Genomic DNA, 22,043 nt, shown 5'->3' on the forward strand with positions numbered 1-22,043 from the left:
CTTATTCTTTCTACTCTTTTGGCAGACAAAGCACAGCGGCAGTAGACGGATTCTTACTCAAACAGGTCCATTCTAAAATGGAAGAAAGCTTACAATGCTATGGAGCTTTCGTCTTAGCAAGAATTGAGGTGGACCTAACTCATGTGTTATTAGAATAATTCGCCTTGTATTGTAAGAATTACCACAATTCCACCAGGCTGATGGTTAAATTAGCTACGTCATTCGAATTAGGAACTAAGTTGTACACAATTAAGCAAAATAACCAAAGCGGATAAACCCGCTCAGGAGAGAGAGACAGAGAGAGACAAAGACACGCTGTGTTTCTGGTTACACGTGTGTGATCACGAGAAGTCTATACTTTTCTCCAACTTTCAGTATGCTCTTTCGTCGAACTAAGTTTACCAAGTAAGACTTCACGCACCGACATAGTCCTTGTATACCAGAAGATATTGTGATGTGAACTGTGCATGCCTATCTATCTACGACTATCTGGTTCACGCAGACAAAATGACGATGCTTCTTTAGGCCTAGGAGTACCATATAAGTATGTGCTTGGAACCAGACAGATTTGACAGTTTGACGAGAAGTAACGGATCAGGATAGCACACAGTGTAGACGTATTTTCATAAACCGAAAGTATCATGAAATTCTTCATATCATCAGAAAGTTGTTTGTACCGGAAGATGTGCATAAATCGTGCGCAGACCATACAGCCACTCTCAATCGATAAACGGATTGAGAACAATAGAATACACACTGGTAGTTGATTTAAGTAAGTTCTGCAAACAGGCATTAGTTCCGTACAACCGACCAGTACTGCCTTGTATGAAAAGCCTAAGTGAATAAACCTGAACACTTCGAATCCCAAGTTTTAACACTGTTATGCAGCATAAATCCGTTTTAGTCTGTCCTTTAAGTTTAGCCTACATATCTCCGTTTCACTGTTTGGTTAAACAGCAAGTATAACGAAATACACAGCTATTCCCGGTTGAGTAAACAAGTACTATTAATAAATTAGGCTATATCGATGTGCATTCCATCACGAACATGAATGGGTGAATGCGCCATTAGAATCAGGAACTTTGTCTAACTTCTTTTTACTCGAACTATTTATAAATCGCTTCTAATTCTCTGGGGATATTATGTTCTGACGCTGTGCAATGACCGCAGACATCATGCACTTTGCTACTGTCCAGCGGGAAATTGAAATAACCCCCAACTTAACTTTATTCTGTGACCAAAGGGAGTGGCGCAGTGCACTGGGCATAAGGTTGCTGAACACTCCACGACAACCCACAACCGGTTTTGCCCTTCCTCGCGCCGTTCAGACAGGCGCAGGACGCAAAGATAATGGAAGTTCGGAGACTGAGGAGTCCGAAGAAGGGTGAATTTGATCGTCGGCTGTCGGTGAATTTTCAGCAACCTCATGAGTAGTGTATTACTTTTATGCAATGTACTGCGATACCTCAAATGTCGTATCGACTGAAAAATTAGGCGGTCTAGTGCAGCATATTTAGTTGGAGAATATCACTACCGAGGGATTCACCTGGATTCTAGGTGAGTCTTTTGTGAGTGCCAAATATGTCTGCATTTGACATATGTTGTATTCGAGGTCTATTCCTTCAACTTCTGTTTGTTCAATTGTCAACCAAATTAGGGTAAGGATGGCTGGAAATGTAAAGGAACCTATTTGCTACTGCAGACGTAGGTTGAATTCTTGCATTCTTTTTCAAAATAGTTATCGATAGTGACAGACTATCGTAAGCATCGTTTGCTTGAAGTCGTTGTAGTCTAATGGCCATGGATTTAAATACTGAACGTGAATTCAGAAAACAGTAACCACTTAGGATCTATATACGCAGACACAGTGCGGTGCCCGAGTGGTTGCCTAAAGCACAATTCAGATATGTTCGCCCAAAATGGAAGACCGTGTCCGATGGAGGGTCAGCTGGTAAACAAGAGCAGCTACCACAATTTCATCCGATTTTAGACATGAAATAACAATATAATTAGTAATAGATCGATAACAAAAGTGGCTGAGCTATGGTGTTTGTTCCTGATATACTCAGACAGCATGCTGGAAACAAATTTCCCCCTCTTATTGTGTCGTACCATATGTACGTGACCTCCACAACATTCGGTCCGCAAATGCTTTAACTACATCTAAACCTTGGAATTTTAGTGGTCATCTTTGTGGATAAATGCTATCAGATGTTATCAGATCAAGCAATACTCTTTCACGTATGATTCCCCGTCTTTGCTCCCAAAATTATCTCATCAACAGTGGCATGTTGTATTAATTTGCCCTCCAGTCACACCTCACGCAACTAAAAAACCTGAAGTTTTATCTTACCACTGACGGAGAAAATGCATGTTGACGAATTTCCTCATCATAATGCAACATGGCAGATGGGTTGGGCCAAAAACCAACATTATTGCGGAACTGTGCCACGCTAACTGATCAGGCACAATTTGAAAGTACCGGAGTAATTTTACGTTCATCGCACGGAGCAGTAGGTGAGTGAATGCGTGAAAGAACAGCCCCACCAAAGGCGATGATGAGGCAACCAAAGAAGACTGATGCTCTATCACACTGCAAAATTTGCGATCATAGCAACGGTGCATATATTGTAAACCAACTAACATACCTTCGTGACCTGCAGAAATCATTTCATCATGGTGAAAAATAACTTGTGAATGAGGTGAGACTACGCTCTTCTGTGTACAGATATTGTATCATAACTTCGTTCTTAAAGAAAGATGTGCTTCATTCACCAGCGAACAAGTAGTTGACGTCTACCCTTTCGAACGGTTTACAGTGCTGTAGTGTGTCCTGAATATTTCTACAAGTTTAACGTCGAGGAAGATTTGAGCGCTAGGATCTTTGATAAAATAACTCTCATCCCATACAGTGAACAGACAAGCCTGGTTGGATCCGGATAGAAATTCGTTCAAATTATACAAAAACTGCTCTACTTAATTTTTTTGCGGGGGGAATCAAAGTGCCCGCAAAGCTTTTAGTCTAAATAGTTCTTCAAATTTGACAAATGTTGGATGCCGAAAGCCTAGCCTCAACTGATACGCGTCATTCCAAACAAATTAGATTGATGTAAGATTGGGCTGAGCGTAATTTTCCTTCAATTACTTGGTAAATTTCAATATTATGCCGCATAATTTGGTAAAAGACTCGAACCTGAACAGAGTTTCCCGTGATTTTATATCTTCTGAGACTGGTATGGGTTTGTACTCTGCTCCTCTGCGTCAGTGTATGGTGTGACGAATCAATTTTAGATCACGCACTACCACACTGAAAAGGCAGTCCATGTTAGGAACATAAATAAATAAATGCTGGTTCCTGTGTGATGGAGGCAGAAATAATACGCCATTTCCCTGTTATTTTCCCCTGTGTAAGACGGTTTTCGGTGCCTGTCATTTCTGAAATGACCAAGCCCAATTTCGTTTATAATTCGTGTTCAAAATTAACTTTTCTTTGTAAGATTTAAAAGTTTACTGAAAACAAACGTTTGCCTGTGGTACGCTGTTCTAGATCCAGTTATTACCAAAATAACCAGTTGAGATACTATCAGTAACGAATACCAAGTTAAAGATTTTATTTTTCCAAATGCATATGACTGCATTTTTGCACCACTATTTGGTTGCAATTTTTAATATTACTGACGTAAAAAGGATGGATTCTGAAGTATTTTTTGCGCCAAAATGCCACGATTGGCCATAATATTTCGGGTTACCTCCAAGCATCCTGCATTTGCTACTCAACGATCTGCAGAGCACCGTTTGAAGCGAACATAGTCGTTCTGCAGGACGTCTCAGATTGATGACGTCGTCACCGAATGTGGAGAATTTCACCTGCATCCTACAAGTTGCGTGAATACAAATGCCTTATCTACATTGTCAGGAAAATTGCTGGGGATTCGGAATTTCCTAGGCGTGCCTACGTACTACGGTTGTTTGCTATTCCGGCCATTCTGCCATTCACATCTGGATAAAGCCATCTGTTCTTTGATTCTTGGCCGTGTTTACAAAACGATTTCTCAATTTCCACTTTGAAACTTCACTTTCACTGACAAGATTAGCAACGACGTGTCCACCATCAAAAATTTAATGTATTCATCTGCTTTCTTGACTTCAAGCCTACAACTTACTCGTTCTTAGTTTCTTACTCCACAACGATTAAGCTCACGATAAATCATTAATTTTCCACAGATTTCAAATGGAAATATTTTAACGAAGGACCCTTCGCAACAATCAAGATCTGTGTATGACAGATACGATGAAATAGCTACATGAAACGAGCTCTAACCAGTTAAGTTAGTGATTAGGTTGAAGGTCACACAATAAATAGGTAATTTAAAGAAAGCAAAACGTTTGGCCAGAACTAAATTGAAAAATTAAGTCTCTATGGTAAATTAGAATCGCTAAAGCCAGAACAGTCATTCCTAATTTCCTTCCTCAGTGGGTGCTGCCAACATCTTTGGAATAACCTTACCGAAAACGTGGGCGGAAACCTGTCATTTGAGTTATTGCTTCTTTCTACGTCTCAGTTCTGATTACCTCAGATTCAAATCACGAAAGAGAAAAAGCAAGTAAACTGTCAGGCCTGGAGAACAAATAACCTACCACCTGACCAGTAGCTAATAAAAGTAAACCCTAACTATGATGACAGTGCGGGTTCGAGAAAAGTCAACACAACAGAAACACAGTAAACAAAGGTGTATCAACAGCTTCATTGTTTTGTGGACTGACAGTATGCCAGAAAAACCATGTCTCAATTCAGAATTGTGCAAGTCCTGATTACGCTGGTAATGCATCATACCAGCCAGAGACGTATGCATGCATGCAGACATACCTACACCACTCGGTGGTGCAGAACCAGCACAAAAACATTGAAAATACATATGTCTTAACCCGATCCTCGCATACAAGCGAGCGAACACACGTACGCACCCACATACGCAAAGACCGCTCGTGGGTTTCTCCTAGTCAACGAAATGACAGAGAATCAGTTACACAGATCAAAACAAAAAGCATGATGTTGGGCTGACCCTAGTATTCCAGCGATGAACGGTTCGTACCGAACAAACAGACTGTCGAAGCATGTGCTTAGAATCGTACAGTGCAATGAAGAAACCATCAGGCGTCAGACTAGACAAGCCATATATGTGCAGAGGCACACAGCCACTAAGGCTATTAATACCACCGCTATTACTCAGTCAAGTATGAACACACAGTCAGGCTTCTTTTCGTGTATTAACAGAGCAGCATACTGATCAGTGTGCACACAGTGACCTTGGCCTAAATGCCCAGGTGAAAACAGCGTTGTGTGACAAGGCGACACCGACGTCGTTGGCAGTGAGCTTGTGTATAGGTTTGTGTGCGTTCGAACGACCATACACAAGTTTGTCCAGTTGAATGAATGTGTGAAATCTTTCTGCTTCAAAGATTTGTTTCGCCTACGTGACAGGAAAATGTTTGAATTAATGTATTATAGCCAAGTTAACGATCTTGGTAGTTATTCCTCCGTACACCCAGTATGTTTTAATACATCTGGCTTAATCATTGCAGGCTTGATCTCAATCCGATAAATATGCTTCTGTCAAGTCAGCTTCATTCTCGAAGTAAAAATGCTACCTGAAAAATCGCACAACATCCATAGCATATTAGGTAAGCCGAATAAACAAATAAGTAAAGTTAACAGTAAGCCAGAAATTCAGCTAGATCTCATCGGGGTGGAACCATGTAAACCAATGAAACGTACTTACTCATCGATAACCTAGCTGATGACACATGAGCAGTTCGCACCTACAGTTTAACTGGTTGTGCTGAATGAGATTAGGCAGTATACTACATTTGGCTGGGAAGTTTGTGGAGAATGTAAAGAAAACTCAATAGTTTTTCCTGTTTAAAACAAACTTGTGAAGTTTCGATTGGCATTATTCCTCAGTTTTACCACACAGAGGGTGGGCGAGGACTGGATGATTCATCTGAATTGATTGCCATAACTGGTCACAATTTATGAAAGCAACAGTGATTTGACAATGCGATTTCGGTTTTTGAGTATTAAAATTCGGTGCAGATTTGATCTCTGAGACAAGAATTTATTCATCTAAGGACATACCTATTAACAAAACTTCTGGTGTGACAGAATACACAGAGACAACCAACCGGCTAGTTAATGTATCCGTTTCCGAAACAAGTAGTACATTTCTCATGCCAATGTGTAGTGGACGAGATTAAACTGAAAGGGCATTCTTGAAAGTCAACGATACCTGGAACCCGGCGACCGTCTATACTATACTACTTCGGTTTCTAAACTTAAAAAAATTGCTGGATGAATACTACCATAAAACTTAAAGTCCCACAGCATACTCAGCATGAAATATACAAGGCCTCAGTCGTAAAATGTGAAAAACTTGGTTCCCCCCGGAGATTAACTTCTTATCCGGCAAAAATAGGCAAAAGTGGAAAAAGTATTTTGAGGTGGCCGTTAAGAACCTGTTAAAATGCAGACCATTCCTATGACGAACGGTGAGATATTACCAAAACCTTTGTTACTTGGGCCGCTAAGCCGGAAAAATCAAGCCCTGGTACCGGGTTACTGGAATTTATCTGAGTGTTTTAACTTCTGGTGTGAATGCTATACCAAAGAAACACGGTAAACAATCGAATTCACCGCAGCTGATGCATGCATCTACTGTTGGAAACCCCACTTGCTTGAGACTTGCTTGCTTCTGAATAAGCCATAAAAATGCAAATTTCCGAGTACGTTTCAAACTGTATTTGACGCGGTTTCCATACCAGCGGTATACTACCGAGATGAACAAGGAGCGAAGATATTACTCGGATTAGAGTGCATTTCCTTCAAAAGTGATAATTTTGTTCCCAAAAAGCTTTCCTAAAAGTGTCCAGTCAAGTCCAAGACAGTGAGCGAAATCCGCATTGTACAAGTGAATGTGTGAAGGACTGTCGTTGACTTAGTCACAATTATTATCAGCGCCACCGCAACAACAATCACAATGTCAATGAAAAGACGGCCGACGGACCTCTGAGGATCACACCAAGCTCAATGAACCAACCGATTCGGCCCAGTGTGAATAACAGAATGATGCTAAACACAATTTCCAAATAGTGCTCAAGGCTGACTTAGCAGGAATTCGTTGAGTGAGGAAGGCCAAACCAACGCGTTGGATGCGATCAGCTTAGGTCAGTGACCACACAAAGTAGGTAAACTGACGATTGCTGGGCACGATACGTAATTGTTTGCTAATTGAATATTGTCACAGAACAGATTGATATGCATTTAATTAGCTCGAAAAAAGAGAATTCAGATACTGTACTTGTTGAAGAGTTTGCAAGAATACTTAGATTTATCCAATGATTCATCAAGATGCACACTGAACAGGTAGCTATTTTCCCATGAAGATGTCAGCTTGTTTCACTCTTTCAATCAGCTTTACTCCAACAGAAATTCCGTTAAACAAACCGAAAGTAAATAGGAAAAGTTGTAATAGACATTGTAACTTCTGTGGTGGCTTAGATAGAAAGAAGTGACAAGGATGAGTGAGCTGACTCGGTAAGCAAGCAGGAGTGTGAATATTACGCTTGACATTTTCCGTGTTCATTCTCGAGGGTCGCGGTCGCTAATTGTGCTACCTGAATAATTATTCTCTATGCTGCTGAAGCCTTTCGGCCATTAAAACGAATCAACACTTGTCCCGAACGGAAGCGCAGTAAACCATTCAGCTTCGTCATTACTGGAACGAATTTGTGTCGAGTTCCGTGCTCAGTGACCACGCACTGGACATCGAAGATAGACACCACACCAAGGTGGATTTATTGACACCGTACAGGGATATTCCTGACAAGTTCCACCGCCGAAGTCAACTCAGTTTTATCCTAACTGCAAGGTGGCCAAATATCGAATAATGATAATCTTCCCTTGAGTAGCTTTGTTTTCAAATGTGTAGTGACGGGAAAATTGACTTGTCCGTTGTCAAGTTCCAAGAATTTCTATCAGCGTCTTGAAATGGATATGACTTTGTGTTTTTTTCCTCAAAAAGGATTTCCGTTATAAAACCAGCCTACAGCGTGGCACCTCTTCATCGTTTCTATGATTACCAGGTTGCAATAGTCAACCGTATAAAATACAACCGGAACCTTACACCTTTGAGTCAGTTATAAACAGCATGACTAGAAAACTTCAGTCTGAATGTACCAATTAATCGGCATTTTTGACCATCAGCCGTTGAATGTGTTGACCTAAACAGCGTTATGCAACATAATTACCTCAAGAACCTACTTGTGATGCCCAATTTTCGGGGTTAAATGTGCAGACTGAAAGATCATTTGTAATTTGCACCTACATATTTCACCCGGCACACGGGGCCAACATATGCAGGAAAGTAAAGCAGCGCTTCGTAACTCCACAATTTTGGTTACGAGAAATCACGACTGTGCATCCAACAGATAGTCAGGGAGATTCTACCCTCAGAATCCTGGACGACGGTTACGATTTTCTATATATATATAATTATATATATATATATATATATAATTTTGTGTGCTTAATGGGTAGTCAAGGCATTAACTCCTATTTTGAGCCAGACCAAATCTACAGCATGGACGCAGATCGGTTTGGGTGAATTTACACCAATTTTCAATTTCAAATCTTTGGAGTTGCAGCTCGTAATACCAAAAATTCAGAAACGGGTAGCCTTGGAACAAGTCCTCTGTATACCTTAAAAAATCGCTTAATGCGATTCGCAACCAGGATGGCAGTACTTTCCATTGAAAAGAGCCGTTGAATCACTTTGGCCACCTTTATGGGGATGATCGGCTGTGCATGGCGCTGTGCATGGTGCTTCCATGTCCGATCACGAAGTAATAAGGGTCAGTTTGGCTCATTTTTCTCAAGAAATCTTGCCCACGGAATACTGTGTGACAAGTAGGACTTGGTTTCTGCCCTTTTCATCAAGCACAATTTACATCAGTTTAGTCACCGATCTAATCTATGTGCAGAATATCATCAATTGGTTGTACTACAAGAAATGTCCAAACAAGATTCGATTAGACCAGACAGTGACAAGAAGACGTTCGATTCTGGTGTATTTATTGCTAACCCTCTAGATTTAAATTACCATGTGAAAACTCAAAGGGAATTTCAAATCGTCTATGACGTTCTTCGTGAACGGTCACGGTTGGTCACGCGTTTACTACAATCGGGTGCCAAGGCGACCTGCATTTACCATTAGTGCGCACAAGTTGTCTGTACAGAGAGTAGGCCCTTCTTCTCTCGTAACAACGCGACTTAATTATATGAGCACAACTGTGATTGACTTCCACCCACCAACTTCTGTTTGCAGCGGTCAATCCGTGATTACTTGCCACCCTGTGGCTACTCCACAGAATACCGAGCTTGGTCACTCAGCTGAACCCATAACGGCTGGATTTGTCTACAAAACCAAAGTGATTAGCAATGCATTGTTGCTAGCCTCTATAGGATTTAGCAGATGGTTTCTAAATCCCGTTGACAAGTTGCTGTCAATACTCTTTGTAATGCTAGATGGCGTACCGTCTGCTGGTTGTCAAAAGATGTGTGTCATACAACCGATCTTATTCTTCCTGATTTACATCGCACTCACTGAATTACCTGTTGTAGTAAGTACACACCCACGAAAACCTTCGTTGTGATCAGGTGTTTGGTTGTTCACCCATGGTTGGGCAAATGCGTATCAGATTGTGCGAGTCAACATCACGCTACGCGACGCTAACTTCATCAATGAATGGAGATATATCCTATCTAGGTGAGTGTTGGAAAGACTATTGTTCATACACCGGCGGCTGAATGGTAGTGTTCAACCCCTTTTAAACGAGTGCTAACAATGATACTTTCTTTTATTCTCCAGCTTAGGTTGATCTGGCTTATTTTATGACTGAGAACGCTCAGTAGGAATTTCAAAACAGAATACAGGCACCATAGAATCATTCAAAACAAACAACGGTAATTTACAACGGAAATTGATGGAACCTCGTCCAGATGCTACATGCATTTTACCCTGTTTACTCTGCACTTGAAACCCAATCCTTTTTCTTGATTGGAATCAATACACAATTACAAAAACGATTTGAGAAGGATCAGATTCCGCTTATACGCTCACTGCTCACCTAAATTGACCTCGTTCATGGGACATAATCTTCTAGAAATAGACTTTGCTCTTTTGAAGCTCAAGATTTGAACTAACAGCTAGTGGTAAGTCCACGACTGCCTTTCTTTGGCGAAAACTAGCGTTTCGCAGGCTGTCAATCTTTTTATTGGTGATAAGACACGAAGCTCTCATGTCATTCAAACACCTAACTATCGAAGGGGGTCTGTAAAATGTCCAAATCTGAGCTATGTGAAATTCGATTAGTAGGAGTTTACTTTTTCATTAACCCGTTAGAATTTTGCTGGTCGATAAGGTAAAAAGGTGGAAAGACACGCTAGTGGCACTATGTTCTGTAGCCTTAACTGCTTGTGCATTGTACCGTATTTTAACTATCCAGTAAATGTTTAGTTTGAATATTCCTCATATATGGTTCCGACTGAACCTTGAACCAGCCCTTTGGCTGCATATTCAGTTAAATAATTTCACTGGATTTATTCAGAACTCGTTCAGAATCTTCTATTCAGTCTGACAATTAAATGAGGTACAAACGCATTGCATGCCACTAAAAAACCACCATGTGGCGATGAGAAAGCACACTCTGGCCATTTGAGATGTTATTCGCTTCATTTCTGACTTTCGTGGAAGTAGGTTCGAAGAAGGATGCTCAGCGTGCACGCGAGTGAATGGTAGTTGGCGTAAAGTAAGAAGCATGACTGCCTTTAAGAGATTCGGAACTGTAGTTTCATGGATCATTGAAAGAAATCTGACAGACCGCCGCATAGCCCCTATAAGTTTCAGATATACACCCATGTCGTCCATAGAATGATAGCCCATTGACTGCTCGCTGAGAATGCTAACCAACAGGCATCTTAGTATGAGTCAGCTGACAGTTCACCCACAAACCCTGTAGTATTCAACAAGAATTAGGCACGTAACAGTTAGATATGTATTACCCTTTAGGCAAGAAACGTGCAAAGATTCGTTCATGAGTTACTTTCTCGAGGCCAACAACCAGGCTTGTAAACCTGTCACACAAAGAGCCATACCAAAAAACTGGTTAACCAATCCGTTTGTCCAACTCGACCAACTGATTTAGTTACAATCAGAGCATCCAAGTGAAAGTAAATTTTACCTTAAAGAAAAAAAACTTGGATATGCTACAGGATAATCTGGATTTCCGTAAAACTTTCAGAACAAGTTTCTGGCCTAGAGTGGGATTTTCAGGATAGACAGCTCAGGCAGCATACTTTCATTTTGGAAGGTCGCAGCTTCCGAAAAAGATGTAGCGGGTAAATCGATTAACTAGTGACTCCGCTGTTGTTCTTCACGCCACTACCGCCATCAAAGTTTTCTTGCGATCTGCGTTCTGTTGCCATGTTGATCCTCCCCGTTTTTTGATAGCCGTCCTAGCTAATCATGTGACTTTATTTACACACGCGCCCACACGCACATGTGCACACGTGCTTTTGCACACAAGAGTGAACAAGACACTGAAGCCGTATCCACATATTCGGTCAATTTCTGTTTGCACCAGTCACGACCGATTTGGGCTAAAGCGTTGAACGCCCCGGACGAACGATCGAGCGACCGAGTGGGATACAGGTACGCCACAGACCGTGCAAGAGACAGAGGGAAACAGCGCGAAGAAAAAAGGGCAACAGTTGTTGCTGCCATGCAATGCCACACACACAAACTCTTACACAAGTTGTGCACATGGAGACACACAGAAATACGGAGTGAAGCACGCCACATTCAACGGCACAATTATCCCGATCGATACTTGGGTGCATCGACCTGTCTGGACAAGGGAAAACGGCTTATCGTACATAATTGGTTGTGATGTCTGAACAGGAAAACATTTGTAATCAACAAAGAGAGAAAGAGCTCATTAAGCTACCACCTAGTAGTATTCACAGTTTAGCTGATTCAATTGGTTACCTCATTTCAAATGTTGCTGAACTGGACAATTTACGCACGTCTGTTTCAACATCCGGAAACCGGACCTTAAGCGGATTGCACACTCCAAAAGCTTATCTTTCAGTTTGATTTACTAGGGCTCGTAGATGCGGACAAACTTCATCTGAGTTTACCATCAGGATAAGAAAGTTCGTGTACCTAGGTATCGTCTACCATGGCGGACTAATGAACAAAATCTGTGCACAAGTAGAAACAAAGCGTTACTGGTAAAGAGGACTGAAAGTCGTCTCAAGTATATGGTGCAGAACAAACATAACCAACTCAGACAAGACATGGAAGTAATTCAATCTTTTCTTGATCATGTTGTGTGAGCAAGCCGAAAACAAACTTCTGGCTGCCTTCTATTCTGTACGTTGTAACTATTTTCGCATTCAGTTGCACGAGAGTTGGAACACATCACCTGATTTTTCTTTTTGTAACCAAGAAGAAAGTTTACGGAACACTAAGAGAACCACAAGCCCGACGTCAGACGTTAATAAAATCACAATTCGGGTCATCTACAGTATAACAAAACTTTGAACAACCTACTTTGTCACCATAATAATGGATGGATGTGAAGGGTCGTATGCGAATATTATTGCTCATAACCATATACCTCACAAACCAAAAAGTCTGATCAAATCGTATTTGGAATCAGAGTTAAGGTATAAATTTTGGTTAGTTGTGTATCAGCGAGTTGGAAATCTCTATGATGATTCAACAGCTATGTGATGTAAAGTATGTTTCTTGGATCTCTGTAAAAGCCGTATGCCTGTCGTACAGTGGTGCGAGCTGCCGCAATTTCGTTCAAGGACGATTTCGGAGTGGGTTGATAGTTGGAGATGGTAGCTGATATAATTGGTGCGTGGATACAGGGTTCTTGGCGGACTTTTAATTGGGGAGATTGGGCGGGGAGCTATGAATTGAAGGCTATAACTTGGATGCACGACCACAACTGAGAACGCGACTAGGCTGTATCTAACGATGTATCAAACCACTGATGTGTGCAGTCTCGGGGTACCCAATCCAGGAGATGGCAATTACCAGCAAAGCTGAGTTCGCCGGCAATGGCTACCATTGTTTGACTTTCCCTGGTTCGTTTCCAACCTTCAGGTGGTTGGGTGAAAAAAGTCCTTAAAGGAAATTTGTCGACTGCCATACGGAGCACATGGACGAGTTGGGCGTGATGATTTCGAAATCACACTCGAGGTTTTAGCCTGAATCGTTCAAATGTAGCACCCTGTCAGTGCCTAGCTGCCAAGCCACCCTATCGAGGCAATGGGGCTGGGATACTGCCAGGTTGCCCAAGCCTGGACAGGGGAAGTCAAGAGGCAGGGGTCGGGTTCGAACCACGAAACTTCCGATCAGTAAATTCGCGCTCTTACCACTGAGACATCTCGCTCCCTCGTGGCCGAGCAACCACAATCTACTCAGTGTGACCAGTTCATCTATCGTGAGCGAGTTATTTCTAAAACCCTCCGGCGTACTTCAGTGTCACTGATCCGATATTCCCACCAGACGCCCAGTAAATGAGTGTTGGTCTCGAAGTTGGAGTCATTCGTAGATGACAGGGCTTAAAGGACAACAGGGCTCAAGGAAGATGGTTACTCAGGTGTATTTGTGGACTTGCAAATTCCAAGTGTTTATAATAATGTTTCGTGAACACTAACACGCAAACAAAGCTACTAACCCGGCTGGACTTTCAGCCACATAATAATAGCGCTAACAGTTCTGAGAAAACCTGCCAGCAACTGCTGTGCTGCCACAAAGAATCAGAATTAGTTCCAAGCCCATCCAGCTCATAATGTGGAACATGGCTTATTTTGAATACAATAGAAAGAGAAAATCTTTATAACAAGCAAAATGAAGCAAGTGAATGCCTTTACAAAACTTATTCTCATTGGTGCCTTCTGTCTTGTTCGGAGAAAAGTAGCTAACCGTTCCAAGCTAATTGTGTCTTACGAATTCAGCAGCCTCTTGCCTTTGTTCACACCAGTTTTGGTCGCGAAACACTCCCGTGTCTGACTCAGCTAGGTTGATTCCAACCTCCCCAACCGACGATGTATCTTGATGTTCAACTCCAACATCATCCTCGGTGAAACTTTCATGGATCAGTAGGTTGAGACTGCTCCCTTTGAACGTATTGACTTGGCAGTGAGGGAGCGATTAATGCGATCTGCTGTAAGTGCTTCTCTGCCCTTTTAGTAAAAAGCCGACTAGCACAAAGCCACGCCGTACTATAGAATCGAACGAAACACCGGAACGCTACTTTGTATACTTGCCCCAGTAATAATCGGAAGAATAACTTTTCCAGGGCTCCGTTAAGAAGCCGGAGGCAACCTTGTCCAGTGAATTGTCTGGTATTTAATTTCTTGACATAAGGCTACTGAAACTCTTTGCTCACCCGTTACCGGTTTCACTCTTCTTAAAACTCATCAGATAGATGTTGACGTCGGTTTTCCATTCGCTTTGTGTTCTACTTGAGCATAAGTAGACCTATCTGATAAATATGGTAGACAATGAAATCACTAATTGACGGCTCATAATATGTCAGCTTACCTTTTTCGTGTCACCAGCATTTGCTGTTATGACTGTCCGCTATCATCACGGGTCGTACTGTTATGCAACCCGAAGGCTTACTAAACTCATTTGCATAACAATTTGGTTTTGACGGGAGACTCATCTGGAATCCAGCTGAATCTCTGACTTATGATGTTATTAAGCAAATTAATATGCTGTATCGGACAGGATATTCGAGATATTGGAATAGACTGTACAAACGTAATTCTCTATTCATAAGGCTGCTGGAAACTCTTCCACAGCTCACGACTGGAAAGTCCAAGAGAGTTAACATTATGCGCTGTGCATTACGAGTATACATACTAATTTTGTTCGTCTGTTGGATCTAGGCTCAAGACACTTAAATTCGAAAAAGTGGGTTATGCTTAGTCCCTGTCCCTCCGACCGAAAAACTAAAGTATAGAATGTGTGTAGCCCCGAGTCTGTAAATTAGATGACATACGCTGAACAGCAAGAGAAAGAAGTTAAACACAGGGTGGTCGGAGGAAATTTTTCAAGGGTCTGAGAAGCTGAAAGTCAGGGCGTAACATAAAGACCAAAAGCTGGAGAATTTGTCAAGGCACAACAATACGGTCTTTTTAGGACACATATGATCAACCGGCAAATGAGTCCTGCAGGCTAGAAACCATTCTAGTGAGATAGGTGAGAAAAAGTTCCAGACATCGACTAGGTGAATAATCTCAAAGTAGCAACTTTTAAGCGAGCTGAGAATTGTGTAAGCGCAATCAGCTGTACCAAGTGAAGCCCAACAATAAGACAATATCAATGGACAACCTAACAGCGACGGTCATCTTCAGATTGCTGTCTCCCAGTAATCCTAATAAATAGTGTGACTTTATTAATGGTGGACTGTACGGATTTCTCCAAATTCAAATTTCGCTTCACTGTTGCGGTTGCTTATGTGTATTTGTCTGTCCCCTCGGGCTATTGGGTGATTTATAGGCGTCTGTGTGTTCGCGCATGTACCAACGTGTGTCGTGGTGTTGTGTATGCAGGTGAACGCGGTCGCATTTGTGCGCCGAAGCACCGATGGCATCGTGCCAATTTTGCAACCCCATGCTCCGAAATTCACTGGTAATGGCACGGAATACAGTACTTATTGGCGAAATGCACCTATGCGGACGGAACAGTTTACCGTGAGTAACAGCGAAGTAGATGCCCACATCCGTTCGTTCGTGCACTCCCCTGCAAATTTAAACAACACATGCACACATCACATCTGAAGTGTGCGAAAACCACATGCACCCGATGGCCAGTGATTTGACAGCCCATGACCTCAAGCAACCAGATCCGGATCTATTACTGAGTTATGTGCAGCCATAGTGCGGCTGCATTAGTCTCACAAATTACACACGAGTGAGCTAATTCAGGGCACACACGACCTTAGCAATAATAGATGGCATACTGGGGGCGTTATAATCAGGCATTGCTGAATTTATATCTTTCAGCAGTGGAAGAGGAACTCTCACTTGAAAACATCAGGCTGAATTTCGCAGTAGGATTTCTTCAAAAATTCTCAACAGATCAGTCACTGGTTTCCAGACCGCTAAACAAAAAGATTGTTTGTGATTCAAAATGACGGACAGGTTCCACATGAGATGAGTGGACTGATTTTCGTACATCCTAGCTGAATAATGGGTTGTGTAGCCCGTGTACAGAACTTATGTAGTGTGACAGGAAGGTAACAATTCGAGGTAATCACTGGTTGAAGTCGCACAAATGGGTTTGCTTTTAGGCCTCGTACAACTGCTCTATCCAAGATAACACTGACCACTTTCAGGAGGGAAAACGTTTTCAACTTGACGCACAAAACCTAGTCAACAGTGGAGCGGAAGGAGGCCTAGTTTTGCCTCTAATTAGAATTCTGTTGTGCTCGTGGTACAATCAAGTGATCTGGATCAAGAGTGAAGTCACCGGTAAAGTTAACGGTCGTTCTTCGCTAACGTAAGGCTACATACCAGAGGGCGCATCCCGCCGAACGAAATTAAATATTTTGCGAAAGCCTTCGCAATTTTTACACACTCTGCGGTTGAAGTTGTATCGAGTGTTACTATAAAACGTGCCGGACTACATATTCTCGCTTATTAAAAAAGCGCTGTACCTTGTAATTATTTAGATTATTTCACTTCTGAGCTGCGTGATCGGTTTTGTGGAAAGTCACCTTTGCTTTGACTCAATTGCTACCCATTTATGCTTTACGAGTTTTAACTCACCACAGAAAACTTGGCCAAAACAACATAAATATCACCCATGGTGTTTTGCTACTGATGCTTAAAAGATCGGATAGTACAATCAGGGGAAGTTTTCACCTTTCACAGCCATAATCAATTCATTGCTAATTTTCGAATATGTGGTTATTCATCCGCTTTCCAGAACCCAAGCTAAACTTTCGGTTGCAGACTCGGGACAATAGTAGATACCTATCGTAGATTGTGGCCTATTCTACGGTACACATCGGTTTGTCGATCGGATTTGTACATGGTCAAGTGTTTGAGTTTGGTTAAAATTACAAAATATCCTCGACAAAAATATCTGTAAATTCTGCCCGAATTCACGATCTTCCCAAGTGCTTTTAAGTAGATTCCTCCAGTATACATAGTGAAACCGGGAATTTTGTAATTACTTTCAATTCACTGGTTGTCGTTCTCGCCAAACACTCACCGCAATATGCTGAGTTGCAGCCGTGTAGTTCACCCTAGCAATCTGTCAGCTCACAAATTGCCCGAACATAAAGATTACATTTAAAGTCTCTGATGTTGACAATCTTAATCAGGGTAAATTTAATCTTCTGGTAAACCCCTCAAAGAACAAAGAAATATGGTGTGCTTTTTTAGAAAATATGTTCGGCTGCAACTCCCTGTGTGCGTCTCGTTAGCAGCCTTTGGTTCTGCAAATAATCCCGAAATGCCCAAAAGTTCAATTTGGTGGAAATTCGGGGACTAGTTTCCACCGATAGGCAAGATGATGGTGAGGCAGGAAGTGGGATGCCCGGATCTCTTCACCAACCTTATAATAATAGCCTCATCAAGTCCAAGATCACTTAAAAGTTTGGGGTAATTAAGGCGCCACACTATTCCTTCTCTTGATCTTCCAGCTGCTGAGGACAATTAGTTGCAAATATATGAGTGACAAGAGAATGAATTACCTGCGTTCCGGCCCCCTGTATTTGTCAAATTTTGTCAAATTTGAAAGTTTTACCAACTCGGTTAGTTGGTTTGTCACCAGAGTAAGGTTATAAAGGTATTAAACACCCGTAACCCATAGACTTCTCCGGTCTGAGGGTGCTTAACCAGTCCTTCATTAAGACGTCCGTTAGAGTGATGATAGGATTTTTTCATCCCCGGTCCACTCATTGCACTTTTTTGTACTCGATTTTTCGCAAAGGCTCCGCTTCTCTCTAGAGTTATACACCAGATGTCGAGAAAAGGGTCTTGTTAAACGGAAGGCATTTGTTAGATCCCAAAAACGCCCAGCCGAATAATATCTTCTAGCCTTTCCTACCCGATCGACAGAGATTGGAGCTGACTTTTTCAGAAGTTACGTCAGGATTTTGTTTTGTTTGTGTATTTCCATCAATATAGCCCATTAGATCAAGTCGTACTCTATCTTTTCCTCCTTGGTAATCATACCCATGCTTGCTTCACATAAAATCTTCATTGTAGGACTCACCTACTGCATTTCAATTCACCTTCATCAACTCCAGCTGTCCTAACACTACAAAAATTTGCAACCGTTTTGTCTTGAAATAAGGCATGATTTCCCCCTTCTTCCTGGACTTCTAATCAACCAAAATTCAATGGATCTGGTATACAGTCTCGTCTGCTTTGGTACATGCTGATGTATTTACCACTAACTTTGTTTTACCATTTGGGTACCATATGTTATACAATCCCAAACTGTGACGAATAAATTGTCTGTCAATCAAACTTGACTAGTGTTATCCCAACGGGTATTGTAGGTAGACAAACAACGACCATTTGTATTTGCGAACAATTCGAAAGCATTTCCCATCAGGTGCGTCGTCACCTCCGGTGCACTAGAAGAGGGAATATAATCGCCAGTTGTTCTGTCAGCTTATTTTTTAAGCTTTAGTATCCTTTTTATCTGCCTTGGACAGGAGTAAATAATCGAATAATGAACTATTTATTCAGCCTATTCATTCGCTTCCGTCAGAGAAAAGCATCTATAAAATATGCATTGCACATTAAAAGTCATTTACCGGAAGAAGTTTACGAAAAAATTTTGTGGGTCGACTTCAACTACGTATCCCAGTGTTCTATTTTACCAAGGTTGATATACACGTAGGACTGTTAGTTTTAAATCAGTCATACACTTTGGACATACGGTTGACGGGGAGTTTGGGAAAGCGTCTACGTGATAGATCCCAAGAAGGGTGAACTTGGTCTTGGGCTATCGAGGAGCGTGTTACTGTGTGGTTTGTCATACTGTGCTATCTGAAATATACTAAACGATACTTGGAACAATAAGAGCGAGCGTAAGTGTTCGTTGTCTCCGAAGCTCCTCAAAGCATAACCAGTAAACCGTCAAGATTCTTCTGCTTCAAATTTCAGCCAGAGAACATGCAAACTGAGGGCTTATTTTAAAAAGACAGTCATCAGACCATTAATAGGATGATATGTAAAACCCGTCTGCCCACTCAGACCTGCTGTTGTATCGCATAGCAGTCTAACTTTGTTTTCTGTGAGAACACTACATCTAGTAAAACTCCAGATCTGGGTAAGCAAAAAATGCACTGGGGTCCTCGTGCTAGATACTTCAGCATGCATTCTAAAAATGTTACACTGCGTCCAAGAAAATTAGGTTTACTCTGAGGTTTGCTATATTGAGTGTGGCTGGAGGCAGTATATAGGCACTGCCTTGAGAGCCACCGATTGCTGATTATTATATTAACTTAGAAGGCTGATGGAACTGTCAATGAAAATTGCCTTTAACCGCCTCGTGTTGTGGTCATTGTCATCATTCTCATCAGAGACAGCAATAAAGCAGTGTGCTATAATATCAGGGCAGTACATTTTTATGTGGGTGACGCCATTACATGGAAAGAACAACAAAAGGCATCCGGTGCCAGCTCATGAGAAACGCCTGAGTTGTCCACCCAGATGAGCTGAAGTCACTAATATCGACCAACAATCTTTCTTTCAGTGATGGTCACGCGACGCCATCCTGGAAGGTGAATCACGGGAACAGCACAAAAAGCTTTGTAATCCTTTCTATCTCCTTCCTCTCGGTCGTAATTCGACCACATGTTGATTTGCATGAACGACTTACCTACACAACTACCTCGGCGTCCATACAAACTACGACACACAGATCGGCAGTAAACGAATAGATTTTTAGGCAAACTCTTTGCTTTTGGCACACCGATATCACACAACCATTAATGTACCATAAGAAGCGAGGCTTCATATTCAAGAATTAAATGTGGTGAACTGTGTAATAGCTAAATGAGCCTCAAATAGCTATAAGAACAGACCCAATCAAGTGAGAAAAAAACCATCAGCGACGGAATTGAAGCCCCTGTAATTGTAGGGCCTTTAAAGAAATCCACTGCCCCATTATTAGGCCTTTGCCCTTAATCTATACATGTTTTTGAATCTACTATTTTTTGAATAATGTTTTCCTCTACAAATGGTACCGAAAGTTTTCCTGGGGACTGATCTTGAGGTTCAATGCTGGCAATATGGTCTAGTAATAATCTCAAGGCCATCCACCTTAGCGTGATAGTAGGAGCATATGGAAGGCTGACGCTCAGATTATGTTTACAGTCAAGCTCAATAATCATCGTAGGCCATGTTTGATCTTTCCGCCCGTCAAAATTGCCAAAGTTTTGTCCCTCCCTTAGCGTCTTTAAGTCTAATTGCATCTGTGATCCAACTTTTCGGGCCTTGTCCATAAAAATTACCTCCACTTTTGATCAAAATATTGTCGTTTGCTGAGTGCGGGATATTTATATAATTTTTCTCATAACTTAAATAGATAAGCATATTACGATTTTTTCCTTTCTGTAGGTTCATTAATGATCTTTCTAAGAAATAACTACACGGTTCCATGGTATTGTTGGTTGTAAAATCCTCTACTAATTTAACACACTAAAGATATTGCACCATATGCTCGTGACACTGTTAGGGTAAATGCTTCATTGAAAATGTGGCACTACCCACAGTACCTGTATTTTGGAATGCAGGACAATGTCCAAGCACAAACGATCAGAATTCTATACTGGACCAAAAGCTTTACTATGTTCCTTGAAAGGATAAGATTCCAAGATCAGGTTGCCCAACAATCTATTTGCACACACAAAAGGAACTATCTAAATACCGCCGTTTCTTTGTGCCTGATTAGAAGAACCACCTGTTTTAGAGATTTTTCTGGAATACGAGCAGCCACCCAAAAAGAAAGTGCTGCCTTGTATCATTTTTGTTATTCTATCTTCAGTTGATAACGTGTGATGCAGATTTTCCGTAAAATAGAGGATAAACATGGAAGTCCACTACAGACTTAAATGCTTAATTTGTTCACAGGTGCCATGCGACTGCTTGAGTGTTCGCAAAATCAGCTTGTTTTTCCTCACTATTCACTGCATCCCTCTCATGTGGTTGGTCAACCTTGGATTTATCATGTGATCTAAGCCATCTGCGCTGAAACGGTGACCCCAAATTTCGTAAATTTTTGGATTCTCCGATGTTTATATATGGATCAGTTGTCACAATCCTGTAGGCAAAAGCAACCCAACACTGAAGAGTTGGCTTTCGCCTCGATGCCAATGAAGTGAATATTGAGAGGTTTTGCAACCGGATTGTAGAATTAATACATTGGTTTATTTTTGAAGGACAGAGCCAACCTGGTAGCCGGTATAAAAACGGAGTCGTTATTTTAAGCCGAAGTGCTGCGGGCAGTGGAGTCTCGGTCTTCAAAACCAATTTAGTGCTACCAATGGTGAAGATAATTGCAGAAACGACATACCGAAAACCATCTCTTACAGAAAGACTAACTTTGCGCTGCATTCTGAGGCTTAAAACAGGCACTCAGAGGTACAGTCTTCCGCTCCATGTTACCCGTGTGATGAAAAGTTACACGAATTGGAGTGCACATAATTTATCGAGGTAATTTCAGGAAACAGCCCCAGCGATTTTCAGCGCACCTATCACAAATACCTTTATACTGCCTGAAGAGTGTCTCCCGACAACCTATAAACTCAACTAACCAGCCATCCCCTTGCCCCCGGGGGATTCGAATATCTCACTTCCAATAGAGCGACAGTTTAGCGAACCATGCAATTCAGGTGAAATACCAAGCATACGGCTGCTGGACCGTAGTCCGGCT

At 41.6% G+C, this 22,043-nt stretch overlaps 1 protein-coding gene across 1 annotated transcript in view; it reads right to left on the reverse strand.

The window, feature by feature from the left end:
• Nucleotides 1-22,043, reverse strand: part of T265_07216 (hypothetical protein) — a gene marked incomplete at both ends in the record, with an annotated part of 67,874 nt that overhangs the window by 39,463 nt on the left and 6,368 nt on the right. The window contains one exon of the mRNA XM_009172672.1: nucleotides 17,361-17,394. Within this exon, the coding sequence (XP_009170936.1) occupies nucleotides 17,361-17,394 (34 nt within the window). The remainder of the gene's footprint in view (nucleotides 1-17,360; nucleotides 17,395-22,043) is intronic.

This window comes from Opisthorchis viverrini (assembly GCF_000715545.1).
Source record: "Opisthorchis viverrini unplaced genomic scaffold opera_v5_162, whole genome shotgun sequence".
NCBI lineage: Eukaryota > Metazoa > Platyhelminthes > Trematoda > Opisthorchiida > Opisthorchiidae > Opisthorchis > Opisthorchis viverrini.